The sequence below is a fragment of the Candoia aspera genome, chromosome 2 (assembly GCF_035149785.1).
Source record: "Candoia aspera isolate rCanAsp1 chromosome 2, rCanAsp1.hap2, whole genome shotgun sequence".
Lineage (NCBI taxonomy): Eukaryota > Metazoa > Chordata > Lepidosauria > Squamata > Boidae > Candoia > Candoia aspera.
In genome coordinates, this window is record NC_086154.1 from 18722382 (window position 1) to 18742303 (window position 19922).

The 19922-nt window shown below is 42.5% G+C and overlaps 1 protein-coding gene across 8 annotated transcripts in view; it reads left to right on the forward strand.

The window, feature by feature from the left end:
* SETD5 (SET domain containing 5) overlaps positions 1-19922 on the forward strand; it is a 66259-nt gene that overhangs the window by 35187 nt on the left and 11150 nt on the right. For 5 of the 8 annotated variants that reach the window (XR_010067069.1, XM_063291382.1, XM_063291378.1 and 2 more), the window contains 14 exons: positions 585-623; positions 1091-1333; positions 1565-1713; positions 1995-2112; positions 2541-2650; positions 2859-3099; positions 3280-3360; positions 4885-5148; positions 5738-6064; positions 7485-7727; positions 10094-10223; positions 12942-13201; positions 16737-16793; positions 19130-19585. Coding sequence is in view for 7 of the 8 variants with exons in the window: in XM_063291382.1 (XP_063147452.1) it covers positions 585-623; positions 1091-1333; positions 1565-1713; positions 1995-2112; positions 2541-2650; positions 2859-3099; positions 3280-3360; positions 4885-5148; positions 5738-6064; positions 7485-7727; positions 10094-10223; positions 12942-13201; positions 16737-16793; positions 19130-19585 (2718 nt within the window). In the remaining variant the exon portion in view is untranslated. The remainder of the gene's footprint in view (positions 1-584; positions 624-1090; positions 1334-1564; positions 1714-1994; positions 2113-2540; positions 2651-2858; positions 3100-3279; positions 3361-4884; positions 5149-5737; positions 6065-7484; positions 7728-10093; positions 10224-12941; positions 13202-16736; positions 16794-19129; positions 19586-19922) is intronic. The other 3 variants (XM_063291379.1, XM_063291380.1, XM_063291381.1) reach the window with 3 other exon arrangements.

Consider the following 19922-nt stretch of genomic DNA (forward strand, 5'->3'; position numbering starts at 1 on the left):
ACACCATTACCTTCTTCTGAACAGTTCAAAATGATGTCTTTCCATTGTCACAAAAATAATCAGCATCTTTCTATACCTCTGCTGCCTGATACAGGTACCTGCTTCCTTTAACTGGGCAGCTAGAATGACCCTCACACATTGTTTGTGCCTTGGTGGGAGCACATACTGTTGGCATCCACTTCTGGTGTTCTTCACTCATTCCTCCTAGGAATATGCCACTGTCACAATGAGGCAGCACACCAGGACTTGAAGGGGGCTGCATAGGAATAATATAGTGAAATATACTTCTCTGTGCATACAGTTGTTGCCCAATTGATTTTGCTTTATAGGGTATATATTTGAAGATCAGCATAAATGAAAAGGGAATGATCAATATTTCTAGGTTGGTGAAGTCCTGGAAGGGATGACCTTTTGTGGGAGGGGGTACAGTGAAAGTAAACAGGGATCAATGCCTTTTCTGGTTTTCTGCATTGTAGTTTCTTGGCCCTCCCCTTTATACTTTAGAAAATGTAACCTTTATTGAACAGAAGCTCAAATGTCCGGGATATAAATACTGATGGTCATTTCCCTTGTTCTGCTGACAGGCTTTTAGAGAAGGTTCACGGAAATCTTTGCGGATGAAGGTGAGTAGAACTACATGTTTAACCCTGATAAACCTTTGCTACCAGATCCCAAATATACTACATATGTGGGTCATTGATCTGTGTACAGTATCTTCACTTTAAAAGCTCCTCTGTAACATGAAATTAGGTAGCATTAATTTAGTAAGTCATTTTCAAGGGCTACAGTGTCCTGCTTGTTAAACATGAAAGAATGAGGCACTAGTAAAGATGGTTGGTGATAATGATATTTCATCATATTTGGGAATGGATTTGCAAGCACTTTCTTCCAGTTCTTGATTTCCTAGCAATTTTTCACTTATTACCAGTTGAGCAGGAGAACTTTTAAAATGTGGTTGATTAAGGCTAATTAAGAATAAGGAGGTTGTTTCTATAGTCCTTTAGTGAAGGGCTATTTCAAAAAGTCCTAAGTATCTTTTACAGAGCCCCCAGCCATTCAGCTATTGAACTGACTCTGTTGTTTGTTACAGAATTCTCCTTCAGAAGCCCACGCCCTGGATGAGAATACCACCGAGGGGTGGGAAAACCGTATTAGACTCTGGACCGATCAGTATGAAGAAGCCTTCACAAACCAGTACAGCGCTGATGTGCAAAATCTCCTAGAGCGTCATCTAAATGCTAATAAAGAATTTGTGGGCAAGGCAGCTGTGCTGGACACAATCAATAAGACTGAACTGGCCTGTAACAACACAGTTATTGGATCCCAAATGCAGGTAAAGTGGTGGGAGACAACCCAGTGATATGCTTAGGTGGGGCAATTACTGAAATGCTCGTCAGCTTTTAGATGTACACAACCTTACATGAAAGAGTTTGGGGAGGCATGAAGCAACAGTAATTTTCTCCCTATCCTACTTATCCTCATTCAATAGGGTTATTTTCAAATACAGAAGTAGGAAATGTTTTCTGCGGATTTGGGTCCTCAGTTCTTGTTTTCAACCTTGCAGCTGCAGCTGGGGAGAGTAACACGGGTTCAGAAGCACCGAAAGATTTTAAGGGCAGCTAGAGATTTAGCTGCAGATACCCTTATAATTGAATATCGTGGGAAGGTGATGCTCAGACAACAGTTCGAGGTCAACGGTCATTTCTTCAAAAAGTAAGAGCCCCAAATTAATTGCATGATAGGGGCCTGTTACGAAGTCGGGGGGAACAGTTTCTGTAATTGCTGTTTCTTGAAGAACAAACACAACACACTCCCTCTGAGGTTTTCACTTAGTTGGAGATAATGCTCTTGATGTGAGCCATTTTTTTCTGTATGAGAATTTATGCTTAACTAAAAGATCAGATGCATGTGGTGATCTGTCAGGTCATCTGTTAAGGCTGCACAGGACGGGTTATGTGTACCAGGAGGATAAAATGCTGTTCTTCCTTTCTCAGGCCGTATCCCTTTGTGCTATTTTACTCCAAGTTCAATAGCGTTGAGATGTGTGTGGATGCCCGCACTTTCGGAAATGATGCCAGATTTATCAGGCGTTCCTGTACACCAAATGCGGAGGTAGGGTGGTGCTATGTGGCGTTTAGTATTTGGCAAATGTGATTGAATTTATGCTGTGCAAATCAAGCAGAGATAACCCCCTGAGCGCAAAGGACTCAGACAATGCCCTGTGAATTCTATAATGCCAACGCTCTAGAACATTTTTGTTTCATAGGATTGCTGCAGCAAAAAAAGGACTAGTACTTTACGATGTCATTAGTAGGTGAAATGTTGACCCACGTGCTTCTGCGTCAATAAAATTCCATATTGGGTGGCAAGGCACTCCTTTTCAGTTCCATGTGCACGTGTCAATGTTGCAAGGCAGTCTTGCTCTTCAGGAGCAGCCGGCCACTGCAGGAGCTGGTTTTTACAGTCATGAAGGATGTTCACCTTTGCAGTAAGATACACGCATGATTATCGAGTGTTAGCAGTTCTGTTGTGTGTTGAAGGTCCGTCACGTGATTGCGGATGGGATGATTCGCCTGTGTATATATGCGGTTGCTTCCATTGCCAAAGATGCAGAGGTCACCATTGCCTTTGATTACGAGTACAATATCTGGTAAGTTGTCTTGGCGCTGTTTGCTTGTTGGAAACCTACCCTTCCCTCAGCATTATTCCTTTCTACTACCTTTTTTCAAAAAATACCGTATGCAGCATCTTGTGTGATAGGATCCCTTCTGTCCCAGACATTTAGCCCAAATAACACATAATTTCTTAAGGTTTTGAAGAATGATACTAAAATGCTTGTATCTTTCGTGGTGGAACAGCAACTATAAAGTGGATTGTGCCTGCCACAAAGGAAACCGGAATTGCCCTGTGCAAAAGCGGAGCCTGAACCCTGTAGAACAGCTGCCTCCACCTGTTCTAGACACCCTGATCGGGGCAGAGACCAGGCGTCGGAAGGCCCGTCGGAAGGAACTGGAGCAGCAGGGGGTGGCATCCGATGAGAACAGCAATCCCCAAACAGAGGAAGTCTCTGAGGGTCTTGCTGCAGTGAGTGATAATGAGGTAATGTCCCCATCATCCTGGGGCGGTGGGATTTGGTCACTAATTCTAGATAAACTTGGATCACAGAATGAATATTAAAGAACAGCAAACCTCCAGGGAAAGGCTGAAAGGTCTCAGTGATGGTCCTCATATCTTCTCACAATTGTGACTGCTTTTGAGGCCTCTTCTCTTTCTCTTTAGGCTGCAGATAAAGAAGAGAAGCAAGAAGAGGAGAAGGAAACCGCTGTCAATGAGCTGGGAGGTCTCAGTCAGGGCAGACGGGCAAGTACATTTTCCTCTACTGTTTTGTGATGGCTGTTGTCTTTTCCACTGGACACAGGATTTTCCTAGAATTTTCTGATAGGTTGCTGCTCATTTGATTTCTCCAGATAGTCCTTTTTTCCCTAGGCCTATGCCTCTTGGTTGTTGTTGCTATTATAAATAGCAGTGTTATAAGTCCACCACAGAAAATTGCATAGAGGTTGCACAGGCTCTGTGGCAGTGTACCCAGTCTACTCAAAATGGCAAAGGGGTTAAATATGTTGGGCCTTGCTGCGGCCCTGTTTGCTCTGTGGCAGTGCTGATTATCCCACTGCCTGACGGTCTCTTAACTCGAGCTGAAAGAGCTTGTCTCAAGCATGATGTAAAGACTCCAGAGGTAGTGGTTATGGGGAACCTGAATATTCACATTGAGTCAGGAGCAGGTAGATCCTCATATCAGCTACATCGTAGACCGCATGTGGGACAACGTGTGGCAAAATCAGCTGCAGAAGGCTTTGGATCCAGATAGTTTTTAAAAGTCTCTTGAGTATTTTCCTGCAGGTTTAGCTGTTAGAGCAGGATGATGATGATGATGATTTATTTTATTTATTATTCAAATTTAATTACCGCCCATCTCCCCCAAAAGAGGGACTCTGGGCGGTTTACGATAAAATCAAGGACAAAATATAAACATTAAAATCCCATAAAAACAGTTATAATAAAATACAGTAAATAAATAGAATCCAAGAAAGGTATAAAATCCAGGCTGGTGGGAGGGACTCTAGGGTGCGAGCCACCCCCAAGAATGGTTACCCACTTTCCCGCCCCAGGTGAGACGGCAGAACCAGGTCTTCAGGGCCTTCCGGAAGGTCAGGAGTGAGGGGGCCTGCCTCACCTCCGGGGGCAAGATGTTCCTGAGGGCGGGGGCCACTGCAGAGAAGGCCCATTTCCTGGACCCCGCCAGATGAAATTCTCTTACAGACGGGGTCCGTAACATGACCTCTCTGGATGATCGGGTGAGGCAGGCCGATGTGATGATGATGATGATTCCTACAAACACACCTCATACTCCTGCCTCATATTTTCCCTGCAACAACAACCCTGTGAAGTGGGTTGGGCTGAGAGAAAACGACTGGCCCAAGGTCACTCAGCAGACTTTCATGCCTAATGGAAGCCTAGAACTTACAGTCTCCTGGTTTCTAGACCAGCACCTTCACCACTACACCAAACCCTCTATTTTTTATTTATACTGTTTCAAATCAACAAGATCAATCCTGTGTTCCCTGCCCTCAGAACAACCGTATGCTAATTGAGCCATCCGTTACTTTGTAATAGTGCATACTAAGTTACGCAGAAGCACATGTCTTCTTTGTAGTCACTGTTCTGACAAGTTGATCAATAAAACAGGAAGTCTGAGTATTAGGGTGTTATTTCTGCAGTTCCTTCTGTACCTTCCACGATCAGTGGTTTGACTCCTGCACCACCCCCACTTTCTTCCCCCCTGAGCCTGTCCTGCTGACCTTGATTCCTGTTTCTGTGTGCCAGACCCGAGAAGATAGAAAGGTGGAAGCTATCATGCACGTGTTTGAGAACCTGGAAAAAAGAAAGAGGAGGAGAGATCTGCCATCAGACAGGAGCAGCACAGATGCAGAAATAGTGGTTACTGCAGAGACTCCAGAACCAGAAGAAGTAAAACCTGTGCCAAATGAAAGTGAAGATGGCAGTCCGGCTTTAAATGTTTCTGTGGCAAGCGCCCCAACTTGTGTCAGCAGTGTTGGAGTGAACACGCGGAGATCTTCACAGGCTGGGGTAAGAAGGACCCTAGAAATGTTGAGGATCAGTTTGTAAAATTGTGAAGTTGATTTCGTTGACAGGGTAAAAGCCCAGCAGCTTGTTTGGGGAATACAATTCTGTTGCGGGCGATACCCGACTCCCATCAAGTGTTGCTTGTGAATTTTCCTGTTCAAGCAAACCTGCTGTTTGAACCAGCAAGGCCATTTGCTAGGAGCCCTTCGCTGGCCGCAGAGGTGGCGCAGATACATCCATTGTTTCCAGATGAGTGCTAGCTTTGGAGGAGCCCTAGTTCCATCTGGCACGTTGATCAGTAAAAAAAGGCTATCCCATCTTGTGAGATTGAGTTGCTGTCTACAAAGATGAGGAATTGGCACGGTTTTCACTCAGAAAGTTGCCTTGCATGCTTTCCTGGGACATACAGTGCATTCGCCTTTCCCTGTCTTACTCGCTCAAAAGGGGGAACGAGAGCATGTTTTCCATGCAAGACCCTGCCTTTGAGACCCTGCCTTCATCCCCTCAGCCCGCATGGCCAGCCCTCGCAGAGTGTAGAAAAGCAGAGAGCAGAATAAGAATTCCTTGCCTTCAACAGTGATTTACATTGCAGGAGACGAGTGCAGATAAACCAGTGCCTAAATCAGCACCACCAAAAGCGCCGAGGCCCAGGCCCAAGAGCCGGTTTTCACGTTATCGGAGCAGTTCGGCGCAGCGACTGAGACGACAGAAACAAGCTGCCAGCGCCCAGCAGTCCGAACTCTCTCAAGCTGCTCCAGAGGAAGGAAGTGGTGTGGGCACAGCGGTGGCAGCAGAAGTGAGCAGGGTAGAGGGCCCGGGCGAGGGGAGACAACAGGTGGTGAACTCTGATCCAGTTGTGACGGCCCCTGCAGGCTCACAGGCCAACCGGGCAACACCCAAGTACCCTAAGACAAAAAAGGTAAGTGGAGCGAGAAAGGGTGGCTAACACATCCCTTCTCGTGACCCCAAGAAGAAAATTTTGCTTCTTGCAGCTCATATAAGGTGGCTTGTTTCTTTTGTCCATTTGCTTATGGACAAAACGTCTTACTAAATCTAAACAGGAAAAAAGGCACATTCGGCAAAATGTAAATTCAGATATTCCGTGATTTGACGCTGTCTTCCTCCACTGACTTCCATAACTAGTCAGCAGTCTAAAAAAGCAAAAGCTTTAAGAGGCTTACCGTGGGTGGTTTAGCAGCATTCAGCTAAACCCAAATGCCTGAAATAATGCATGAATTGTATCTGACAGTATTGATAATCCACAGAATTTGCAACAAATCTATATACAGAAAAATAAGGTTATTAAAGTTGGGCAGACAAAAAGTAAAAATGATGCCATTAGTGCACTTTTTTCTACCATTTTTTTTTGGGGGGGGCCAAGGCAGTACAGAATTTTCCCACAGAATTATGAAGGGGAATGTAGGTTGAAATAAAACATGAATTGTAATAGCTAACACAAGACTATTAACAGTGAATAATCTTAAGTGATGCCAACCCAGAATCATTGAATTATGAAGCAAGTATTATGATGAAGTCTTATACTTGATATATTGAAGCCAAGGAAAAATTGCATGTTTTCTGGTCCAAAAATCAAAAATGGCATTTACATAATCAGTTTTAAAGTCATTACTCATTTGTTCATATTTTAGTTAATAAACCATCTTTTTAAATATGATGCACGTGATGTCTGAAATTACAATACATTTTAAATCTACAGCCCCAGCATTATAGAATCCATCATAAACATGGTGATATTAAAAAATACTATAACACACACAAAATACAACATGATGAGGAAAAATGTATCAGGCTACTTTTGTTGTGTGAGGTCTGGAAGGCTGCTTGAAGACCTATGGACTGGCATATTTATTTGAGTGTGTGATCTTTTTTGCATTAATGTTCTTCTTTGAATTAAATCCATTTGGAGTATTATTTCACATAATTATCAGCTACATTAGTAAAGATTACATTTGCATACAAAATTAAATTATATTGAAATCCATTAATCAACCTGGTGTTTAATAAGATACTGAGTTGGTTTTGTTTTCTAATCAGGATCAGGCTGAAGGACAGTAAAAAAAACCATTGTGGTTGTGAGAATTCACTGTAATCCAGAATTTTTAGTATGAGATTAGCTTGTGATGGGGCTATAGGGTAGTGATAGGACCAATTTAGACAAAGTTCCAAACAATATCTGCAGCTTCCAACATTAAAAAAAAAAATCAGATGCCAGTCCCCTATCTGAACCCATGGTATTTCCTCCTCTTTTTGTTGTCTCACTAATGTTTGCACATTCTTAATATCTTTGTATAGTAAAATACGCCTGTTTCTGTTTCTAGTACCTAGTTACAGAGTGGCTGAATGACAAAGCAGAGAAGCAGGAGTGCCCCATTGAGTGTCCTTTACGTATCACAACTGACCCAACTGTGCTGGCTACCACCCTGAATATGTTGCCGGGCCTTGTTCACTCCCCACTCATTTGTACCACCCCCAAACATTACATCCGTTTTGGCTCTCCCTTCAACCCAGAAAGGCGAAGGCAGCCGTTTCAGCTGGATGGGAATTACAGCTCGTGTAAAAAGGTATGTTTTCTGCTATCTCTATGCATTTAGTCCCCCTTCAAAAAAAATAAACTACTACAGATTCCACACACAGAACAAAGTAGGGGGAGAGCTTTATAAGACCCAACATTAGATGTTGAAATACTCACTGTAATGTATCAGTGGTGATCTCTCACAGAATAGATACCTCAGCTTTAAGTCAAAATCAGACTTCTGTAGATACTCAGTTTACGTTTTTGTTTATTTTCTAGGCCAGTGTTTCTCATCCTTGGCTTTAAGATGTGTGGACTTCAACTCCCAGAATTCCCCAGCCAGCATTCCCCATCTGGGAGTTGAAAGCCACAGATCTTAAAGCCTCCACAGTTGAGAAATGCTGTTCTAGGCTATTGAAGTGTATATCTAAATTTCTTAACTATATTTTGCATTAAGAGACAGTACCAGCTCTTAGACTGCCTAAAGCAGTTTTCATATTTTATGAGGTAACAATATGCTTGGCAGCCTTGGTGTCCAGAAGGCTTTGAGCTGTAGAATGTTACTTACAGCTTCCAGAATGCCCTAGATGCTGTTTTAAAGCCTTCCGTTTCCTGACCTTAAAAGTTAATTGGTAGTTTTTAGACTTGAAATCCTAACAGTAGATATCATGAAATATGAGGGCAACTTTTTAAACCTAATTATTTGACTGTTTTTTTTGTTTTTTGTTTTTTTGGTATTTTAGCAAGGATCAAGTGGGAGAATAAATTAAGGGTTTTTAAAAAAAATGCTACAGGGAAAAAGTTAAAAAAAAAGTCTTCTATACATTAGATTGTGTGTCAGAAACCTGTTTTGTGACACATTCTGACACGTTGTGTGTCAGAAACCTGTATTGATTAGTCTTTAAAAGGCTAATGCTAGGAAGGTACATAAAATGGAAAATATGTTTTGTTTTTAACCCAAAATAAACATACCATGGTTTGAAAGATGTTCTGGCTGATCACAATTTAGCCAAAGTGAAACTTGGAACATTTTAATAAAACAAATTTTGGAGAGTTCTTACAAGTAGGTCAAAGCTGGTGCTCCTCACCATTTTCCACACAGTCTGCATGCTGGCCTGCCCACTAATCATTCCAGCCCCTTCTTTTCCCTGTCTCCTCTTAGCCATTTCAAGCTTATCATTTCCAATCCTCCCCCAACTTTCCCAGCAGCCTCTTTTTCCTACCAGACCTTAGTTGTTGCTGCCATTGATTGCCTACCTTTTCCCAGGCTCCTGACACTTCTGTCTGGAACATGTTTCAGCTCTAGGTCTAGACAAAACATGCATACTTCAGTCTAGGCCCAATATGCTTGAAACTGCATGCACAGAGTGGTTGCGCATTCCTACCTAATGCATTTTCAAAACTTTCTGAAGGTAAATGTTAAGCACTTGCTTTCTTAAAAAAAGAAGGCATGCTCTCATTTTATAGCAAACATTTGTGTGGTGAATCTGAACCAACATTTACATACTTTCACCCTGCCCACTTTTCATGCCCCAGTTTGAGGATTTAGTCAATGTGTTTCATGCTGCATTCTTGTCAGAAATAGTTTCCACGATTGGATGGTAAGCAGCTCTCTTGGCCTGTATGAAATCTGACATAAGAGGATGAGTTGCACCTGCTGAATTATATTCACATTTCCATGTGAAATTGTTGACTAGGTAGCTCATTGATTTTGGACATAAACCAGTAGTTTTCTTTGCATTTCTTCTTTCAATTTAGAGCATCCTTTACCAATCTGGAGTCTGAAGATGAATTTTGACACTTTAAATTCCAGTGTATTTGTGGGTCCCTAGGTTAAGGAAGGCTGCTTTTAAAACATTAATAAACACAATATTATGTGCTTCATTAAAATGAGAAAGTTTTGGCTCTGGTTTTACAACCTTGAGAGTTTCAATGTAGGAGTGATCTTTTAATATTGCAATATTGGCAGCTCATTAGCACAAACCCTGATAATGATGTGGATTACACATCTCTTTATGAAAAATGTGCCTAGTTCTTAAGGCTTCAGAAATGCATTAGAAATTATGAAGTGTCACTTGCTTAGTGTTTGTGGAGTGGTAGGTCTGGGTCTGTGCTGATTACCCTTCTGTCTTCCACTCCATGTAGTCAGGTTCTCCTACACAAAAGCTGCTGCTGCTTTCCTCATTATTCTTATTTTCCACTGTTCCATAATTTGCCAATTCAGATGTGAATTCTATGTGAAGTATATAAATAAGGAGAGAAAGGGAGAGACTATAAAATGAGATACTGCTTAAAAGTTTGACTTACCTTTGTTAGAAGATGGCAGTGAACGCTACCACTAGAATCGAGGTAGTCTGTTGAAAATCTCTGAAAGCCACTGAAGGAATGTGCATTCAATGGGGTTTGTTTTTACAGCGTTGGATGAAGCAGGCTCTGGAAGAAGGAATGACTCAGACCTCGCCTGCTTCCCGGGAGAACAGAACCCAGTGTCTATACCAAAGCAGTGAGACTAGTAGCGTTTCTGGCATTTGCACAGAAAATACAGGTTGGTTGAGATGTCTTCACACTTCATCGATATGTTAATAGGGAGGGAAACTATTTGGGTTTAGTCCTGAAGACTAATATTCCTTTTTATTATTTTAAAATAACCTTTTGTAAACAGAGTCCTACAGCTACTCAGCTATGGCCACCATATACTTAAAGAAAAAGATCTTAGAGGTTAATGAGCAATAATAATAATATAGATAAGGGATGTGAATTTTGCACAGTGTGCTCCTAACTGTTGATGCAGATTTTGTGATAAGGGAGAGCTTAGGAGTGTTAAAGGTCAGTTGTTTAAATCCTGCCCTCCACGATCCTGTGCAGCTCTGCATTTCTTAGTTCACCTGTTAAGCTGCCATAAAGACATGCAGCAAACCTGTGCAAGATGCATGGGTGGCTTTCCCTTTGCTGGGTGGTTGCCTTGGGTGAGATTAACAAGCTTAATGTGCACGCCTGAGTAAAGGGCCCTCTTCTCCATCAAGATCGAGAAATGGGTACTCGTACAGAAAGTGTACTGCATGAAAAGTCAAGAGTTTTATGCTTAATGCTTCTCTCCTAACGCTTTCTAGGGAGATAATTGGTTAACGAGTGGGCACCTGGTTACAGAGCAGCCACTCTGCAGCAGAGCAGCTACCTTGCTACATCTGTGAGCGAAGCAAAAAAGCTGAGTTTTAAAAATAGTAACTTTGCATCTGTCTTTGCAGAGGAAGAGGGTGGCGAACTCCCCAAGTCAGGGATCAGTTTTCCAAGGACGTCAGACGAGGCCCTAGGCAGTGTACAGATAACTGTTTGTTGCACAAAGGTTAGAGCCATCTAAAGTGGACAAAGCACTAGTTCTGGGCAAATTTGCAATGTTGACTGAGTGAGAGCAAAAAAGTAGAAGGTTTTCTCACGATCTAAAAGATTTATGTGAATTTGGAGTGGTTTCTAAGAGACCCACTGAAGTTGTCTGGTGCCATTACAAAAAACCCCAACAATATTTGTCTTTTGTTCCAGCTCAGATTGGATTGGATTGGATTGTATTGTAGTGTGTGGTAGATAGTTGGGAAGGGCATCTGTAGGTAACCATGAGGAGATTTCATGATCCAAGAACAAAGGGAAACTGGGCGGCTTTGTAAGTAATTGTTTAGAGGAGATTGTTCATAGACTGAAAGTCAGCATCTCAAAGTACTTGCAGCAATTAGTGAAACAGGGTTAAAAAGAGACTTGGCTGGGCGGCTATTCCACCGAAGACGTCTTAGCAGTTAACTTCCCTCCTTCCATTCGTAGGTATCTAGGGGCCACTGTTGAGCAAGAGTTTGAATTGTGGAGGATGAGAATCATTTTTCAGTAGACAGACGAACATGAGAGCAGTGGAATGTCAATGGAACAATCAGGTTTCACTGATGGGAGGACAGTTGTATGTTTCAGCCAGTGGGGAGTTAACGAGCCTCACTGGAATGTGGAGAAATTGCAATTCCCACATAGGCAGCATGGGAGCCTGTAAACAGCTTGCTGCACAGCTGGCAAAGTGTTGTAAATGATCCAACCATGGACATCTGGGCTGACTGCATGGATCTTATAACCTTTCTTAGGGAACATCTAAAGACAAAATGTTTTGGATGTAAAACAAGCCCCAAAATACTTTTAGGTGTGCACTGAGTTATATGAAGGACTTGGTCTGTTGTGAAAGTTTAGATTGTGTGTGCAAAGGAAAAAACCTCCGCTGAAAAAGATGCGGGGACCCTTAAGTCCTTTTGTCATGGTCTCTGTTGTGCAAAGAGGTTGCCATTATCCCAAAGATACTACTGCAGTAGTACTTGAATATGAGATAATGAAATTAATAAGAACTCAAAAAGGAGGAATACAGTTTGGGGTTGGGAACGACAGAGCAAAATAACTAAGGATAGTTCAAATTAATTGGGAGGTGAAAAGAGTGCAAAAACAAGGCCTGGTTGTTGGTAACAGGAACTTAATCACAGAAGAGTAATAGAGGACTAGTGTGACTTACAGAAAAGCCATTGTGGTATGGTGGGTAAGATTTTAGATTAGGATCAGGGAGTTCCAGTTCCAGTACATCCTCAGCCATGGAAGCTCACTGGATGACTTTGGATCAGTCAGTCACTTTCAGTCCATCCTCCTCATGTGATGTTTGTTGTGGGGAAAATTGGAGATGGAAAAGTAGAATATAAACCTAATGAGTAAATAAATGGGCTGCTAAAAGCATGATGTTGGATTAGTTGTTAGTTCCTGTTCAGTTTATGTCCGTGGCAGTTTTTCCACCTGCCCAATGAGTGTACCAAGCGCCAGCCCAGAAAGCAAGGAAAATGAATGTGAATTTGTATGGAATAGGGAAAGACTGGTTGTGTAAAGACTTGAGATATTTCTCCCTTGACTACAGCTCTGTCTTGTGAAGTTTTCTGTTGCTGAATTAGCCTAACAAAGCAAATAATTGGGGGTTGTTTGCTTTTGCTTTTTGCTTTTTCCTTTTTTAAAACTACTGCAAGGCCTGAATTTGACTGCTTGCAGTTGAGCACTTTTCTCATTCTTGTAACGTCCATTGAGTGCTGAAATTGTCCTTCTTTGAATATCGTCCCTCTTTTGAAGTTTCGTATTAGCACTGAGTGATTGTCGGTGTGACAAGAGCCAAAGCTAGAATTTTATGGGTACCTGTAGAGGGATTAAATTTTGAGCACGTATGAGAACGTCATAATAGCAAACATCATCTAGATTGTATGTTAAGTTTCAGATGTACTGAGCCCCCTGAAGAAGTGGAAGTCTCGCTATTTGATGGAACAGAGTGTTACTAAATTACTGAGGCCGCTGTCTCCAGTCACTCCTCCGCTTCCTGACTCCTTGGTTCCAGATTCGCTGAGCCCACACCCAACCACGTCCTCCTCATCTATACCAGGAGAGGAGGAATGTCGCAGTGGCTGTGGTGTGATCTTCTCCCCGATTCCCTCCTTGGCTGCTAGTCGCTGCAATACTCCACTACAGTTTGAGGTAAGCTGAGCTGGAAGGTGGGGGAAGCAGTGCTGCTTGCAAACCTTAGGAGATGTGCATCAAAATTGCTTGGAAGAAGCACAGTTAATATAGGAGGTGTATGAATGAGATTTTTTAAGAGAACTTTCTAAGTTCCAAGTATTAGATACTAATAGAGTGAAGTATTCATTCCCTTACTGCTATGTACATGAATACTGTAGTCTGCAAAGAGTCACTGGTATTGTTGGTCCCTCTCATGTCCTTTTAGCCACTGCTTGAACTCTCTCTCCCTTTCCTCTGCTGGTAATTTCCAAAGATACCGCCAACCTCACAGAACCCTTTTCTCCTGCATGCATTGTCTAGTGAACCTTGACTTCAGCAATACTTGAGCCCACGTTTTGCCATCCGCGTTAGACTGGTTCATTAGTCTATCATTCTCTTCACTGTTTGCCTCTGTTTTTCAAACCTTTTGTAAAACTTTAGATTTTAAGGCAGATGTGAGCGGTGGAAGACGTTTCAGTTTTGTAAGTTTCTTGCAGAATAACCCAGAGAGTCAGTGTGTTCATTCTGAGGTGTCCCATGATTATGTCCCATCTGTTGTGTGAGGTGGAGAGGCTTTCAGTTTGATATTTCAGTACTGGAAGATGTGGCTATCCTTGCATCTGCCACTCCTCTTAATAGAACTTGATGGAAATAATACTCTGTTGGTTGCTGAATCAGTCATCGTTGAGGATTCAGAGGTCTTGGCCCCAGTCTCGTACAGATTTTAGTATTGCTTATGAACTGGCTTCAGCCTGCTCACTGCTAGGGTTTGTGTTCTCTGCACTTACAAAAAAGTCCTCACTGGAACAACCTATACTCCATGACTTCATAACCCAATTTGTTGTCTTTAAATTACAACAAAAATCTTACTTTTCCCAGAATTGGCAGTTTTTACTAGTTTTTCCATGGTTTATTCCAGTCTTTCTCAACTTTTTGACCCTGGAGGAACCCTTGAAATATTTTTCAGGCCTCGGGGAACCCCTGCACATTCAGGCTCAGATACAGGCCAGAGGTTACAGAATTATTATATTCGTTTCATGGGTAGGCCTGTATGTATGCATTAACAGTGTTCTTAAACTAAACATAAAGAATGGAACTTACCTCTGTAATGTGAAGTTGCCCAAATTTGAAATGATTTTTTAAATAAATTGTGATCTCCCAGGGAACCCCTAGTGACCTCTCGCGGAACCCGAGGGGTCCACGGGACTCTGGCTGAGAAACCCTGGTTTATTCTGCTTCTGCTATCCAGAGGTCGGGGATCACGTTTCTTATTCAGCAATTGCTCTGGCTTCTGACATTTCATTATGCATTTTTCACATAGCCTCAAATCTGTTTTTGAGAGAACCACAAAATTGCTCCCAAGAAATCCTCTAAAACTGTTTTTTTCTTTTAAAAAGAAGAAAATGCGATACTGCCTACAGAGCTACAGTATAAGCATATTTGTTTTAGGTTTTAAAAAGAAATATGCTTGTACTGTAGCTCTGTAGGCAGTATCGCATTTCACTGGAAGACATAGAAACAGACGGTTCTTAACCAAGCCAGTTTTACAGGGCATTGACTTCAGGAGAAGTTAGGAAGTCGCATCTTGATCCAGTCTGTGCTTCTGATCTGAAAGGCTCCTGGTTTGAAGCTGGCACCAAAGGAGCATTTGTCAGAATTAACCCTGATCAATTACAAAGCCTTTCATCTTTGGTGGAAGCAAAACTGCTGCTTCTACTGTGTATGGCTCAGCCTTTTGTCCCCCCACCCCGTTTCTGTGTAAGAGAGATCTGGGGTGGATTCAGACATTATTAAATACGTTTATTTTATTAAATATTAAATTATTATTAAATATATTAAACCAAGCCAAAGAAGTCAGCTGTACACAAGAAATGCAAAACACAGTAACTGCACAAAATCAGCTAACATAGATACATGTGATGAAACTAGTCTTTAGCTAGTGTCACATTCAGCAGTATGCTTGAGCTGAAGAGAACACTATATTGCATGATTAAGACACTACCATAGTTAAGACCCTGACAGAGATCGCTTCCTTTGTCATCTGAACTTGTGCTGCTAGCTAAATTTTGCCGGATCCCTCATTTTACCCAGTTAAGAAATAAACCTCCAGAATAGCTTGGAGCAGGGCAAGGTCGTTTTAAGCAAGTCTTCCTGTATGTCATATGTATATCGTTTGAGTGACCCTGAAAGGTATGCTCAGGGAGAAATCAGTTACTGTATACCTACAGTGTGAAATCTCTTTTGTAACATAATGTATTCCTGGGTCCCATATTTGAATTAAATTATTTTAGGAACATTGCAGTTGGGATATACTTGAAGTAAAGAAGGTGGAAACTCATCCCTTGTAGTGTAACCAAGAGGTTATAGAGTCCAAATTCTTGCTATTTTTGCTCTTGTCTTCTGATTATATTTTTTATTTTATTACTTTTCCTGCCTTTCCTATAGGAGCTCAAATCAGCATATATAGTACTCCAGCCTTCAATTTTGACATCTCCCAAATCTTGTGAGATAGGTTAGGTTATAAAGTTGACGGCTGACACAGAGTCATAAAGTGGCTTTCATGGTTGAGGATGGATATAAACCTGCCTTTCCCCACTGCTAGTCCAGCACTCAATGCACTGCACCACCATGATTCTCATGATTGCCAGCAGATTTTGAGGGTAGCCTAGTCCCCCAAGGCATACATCTCATAGTAGGAAGACTATCCCCAGCACTGTATACACCTGAAATAATTTAATGCTTATATGAAGGGAGTTTGGATGCAACAGCATGCCCCAAGAAACCTTTCTTACGCTTCATGTCCGTCTTCTCACTGTGAAATAAGTATGCTAACTTCACGCCTACTGTGGTTGCCTGTTGGAGAAGTGTCAGACTTTCCTGCATAATACTTCACCAGTCACGACTGCTCTACATTGCCTTCAGTGTCAGAGGATGCTTATCTCTCAATACCAGTTTCTGAGCCCCATGAGCAAGAGGTTGCATTCCCATGTTCTGCTTCCAAGCTTCCTCTCAGTCATTTTGGGAGCACCAGGCTGGACTGGGCAGGCCTTTGGCTCAATCCAGTAAGCTCCCACGCTCAGCCTTGCCCCAAACCCTGCCTGAAGGCAAGGCTATGTGGAGTCAGCTCTGACTTGGCTGTGCATTAGTAGGTTCTTGTTTGGGGTTTTGTCACTCAAGAATGTCCTATGCTAGCTCAGGCTGGCTTTCTGAGGCCCAGACATAAGGTAACAAAAGACTGTATTCTGATTTCTATGTTGTCCTTTGACTTGGGCCTGAAGTAATAGCATGAGATACTATAACTCTGTCCTTTCTACTTCATAGGTCTCAAAAGTCCATGTAAAGTTTTTAGTTCCCCCAACTGCTGAGGTCTTCCCCAGGAGAGTCTATTTTTCTTTTTGTTTCGCTCCAGAATAGCTGTGGCTAACCTCTATGCTTGGAGTTCTTTTTTACTTTATTTTATTTTGCCTCTTGACTTGTAAAATTAGATGAATAACAAGATGCTTTTCCCTCCTAGAACGTATCCTCCCCTGAGAGTACCCCTGCGCATAGGCCCGAGTCCCTGTCGCCCGAGGTAGTTATCACACCATCTCAATTGGAGGCGGAGAGTGTGTGCAATTGGTTTGTGTGTTGAGCAAATGTGCGTTCTTGGAGGGAGGAGTGGTGGGGGGGGAAGCTGTGCAGGAGAAGAAGGAAGTAGATGGGGAGGAAGGAGCTAGTCAGCTTCTGTTGTAGCTGCAGGTTTGGGTAGAGGACAGGGAAACATGACACGTGCTAGTTCATCCATCTTGAAGTAGTATTCCCCTAGAGCAGAAAAAAAGAAACGAAAACAGCGTAAGCTCAAATGCCCCTGCTTATTCTGTTGAACCCATCTCCTTGTTTCATTGCAGCATAGATTATTCTGCTTCTGCTCTGTCCCCCAAGTCCAAATTCTTCAAGGTACAAGTTCTGAATCCAGACTAATGGTGCCAATCAGTCAACACAAAGGAAATTTTCATTAGGTTTTTTGGGGAGTCCAAGGCAAAAAGTAATAGAATTTAGAAGGGAAAAGAGGGATAATTGGTTGGATGCAGGGGTATTTTATTATAGGTGCCTATTAATCTGTTTGTAGGTTTAAGCTCTGCCTTAATGTTTAGTAGTGAACTATGTCAGTTCTGTAATAAACGTTCAGGTAATATAATATGAAGATCAAGATGGTCTTTCCATTGTCAGATGTTTAAGACAGTGTTTGTGTTTATTAAGCTTTCAAGGCAGCCTTCTCCAAACTGGTGGCCAGCAACCAAGTTGGAATTTCAGTTCCTATGACTTAGAAGCCTGAGTTGGCCAGCAGACTAGGGAAGCCTGTTAGAAGGGTTAGCCGTAATATTTCTGCTTAAAAAATAAGCTGTTTAAGATTGCATTTCACTGTGCCTGTATTCTAAACTTCGTATTTGTTGTTGTTGTTGTTTGGTGTTCTCCGTTCTGTGAGCTACCCAGATACCCTATGTGGTTTTTATGTTTGTCTGCCCTTATTTCAAACCAAGATGGCTACCCATAGTTAATAGAAGCCTGGTAACGTTGAGTCACGCTTAGCAGTGTGCCACTACTGAGCAATTCTCATCTCCCCACCTCTTCAACTATGATATCTCAGTATAACTGCAAGCAGGCTGAGTTGCATGAAGAACCTTAGCCTCAGTTCTCGGAGTATATGTAAAAGGGAGGCACTTTTAGCTGAGTGAGGGCTAACATTTGAAGTTGGAAGCCTGCAAGCAAAGCAAAGTGTTGGGATGGAAGTGCTCTATGAAAACTTTGCAGTGGCAAAAAAAAAAAAGCCCATGGATGACGGCTAGAGACAGATTCTGATCTGTAAATGGCATATACCTCTAGAAGAGATGTAGTAGTGTAAGCATGACAGGCAGCACACTGCCAGCAGACTACAGTAGGTTTCTGCGATCTGCTGCTCTGGAAACTAAATGGGCTAGAGATAATGTGCTCCACTACCTCTGCATGGCTTCAGGTTGGAGAGATTAATTCAAAGACTTTTTAAAAATTTTAAACAGTAAAATGGATAGTCTCTCTAGATATTTTATAGCCCTGCGTGTCTTAATCCTGCTGAGGTAACGAGGCCTTTTATGATAGCTTGGATAGGGATGGGACTTGAAACCAATAGAAGAGAGGGAAGCAGTAAAGGATGCAAAAGAGCCATCTCCTTTGATTAGAACACACCGTCCCCCTTATCTCCTGCTTTGCTTTAAAGCAATTGTGCAGATATTTGGGAAAGATTCCGGTGGAGGAATCTTGTAATTATGGCTACTAACCTACTTTATGTAGAGAACCACCCAGGATTCCATCATCTAATGGTTGCTTCTTGTACCCTGCCATCTACACTTGTCAGTCTCTGTGTTGAGATTTCTGAATGATGCGTTGCGAGAACAAGGTGTGCCTGTGATGTACGGTTGTGATAGCTGTGTTGTAAAGTGGCTGGCTGATCAGAACGTCTGGTGTGTGGCACGGTTGCTTGCCTTGAAATTTGTGTTGATTCTTCCCCTTTTATTGAAATGGTTGTGATGTTATATGTGAAATGGGTGACCTTGCAAAAACACCAAGGCGTTTTTGAGCATTAGCATTTCCATCCCAGACGGGGAGGGGCCCTGAAAATTTGCTGAATCTGCTGCCTAGAGGAAAAAGATTGACTGTACAGGTAGAGGAACAGGTAAAAAGCAAAACAGAGCAGAAAGACTTCAGCGGGTCAGGGAGCAAGTAGTGGGAAAGCAGTGTATGCTGTTTGTCCAAAGGGGAACGATTTGATAACAGCCTCTTTCTTTCTTTTTTTCTTTTTCTCTCCCTTTGTGCCCCTTCTACCCGGTTCTCTATCCCGTTTGATATCCTTTTCTTCCCTGCCCTCCCATGCCCTCCTGTTGACTATTTTAGCTCTGCCTTAGGACAGACCTTGACATGCCAAAGGCAGGATTCCTGGACACCGGTGCTAACAGCTGCCTAGAGAGACCTTCGTTACTCACCGCGGGGCATTCTGACCCAGCATCCCAGCCCTCAGATACCAGCTTCTTGGGAAAGAGTGGGGAAACGCAGACTCTGCTCAGAAGCTCTGACCAAGCTTTTCGGACAGAGTTTAACTTAATGTATGCCTTTTCCCCTTTGAACGCTATGCCCCGGGCAGATGGATTATTAAGAGAATCTCCCCAGATGGCCGATGGGAAGCTTCTGAATCCAGATACGGGCAGCTGCAGTTCTCCTGCAGAGGGATACTTTGGCAGGCATGAGCAGGCAATTCTTAAAGAAGCAGTACATGGCTCAGTGGCCCACTGTAGTGAGAGAACTTGTGAAGGAGTTAAACCTGGCCCCCCAAACCCTCCACAGAGGAAAAAGGTGAGTATGAAAGAAATGGGGAGGGAGAAGATGAGGGCAGAGTGGTTAATGCCAAGAACAGATGATTCCTGAAGGAAGAGGGCAAGGGAAGGTGCATACAGTAGAAGGGTGAGCTGGTTATAGAAATACCCAATTTGGAGGTTCCTGGAAGACGTATGAGCATGTAACTTTTGATAAAAATGGCAGCTGAGAAATTTATGAAGGTAGATAAATCATTATCTTTAGGTTCAGGGGAGATGTTTGTAGGATGCGCGTTGTTCATTTTCTGCTGTGCTTTTGCTCATGGGCTTCCTCTCATGTTAGGAAATGGGGAGGTTTTGAGCCAGCCTAATCTGAA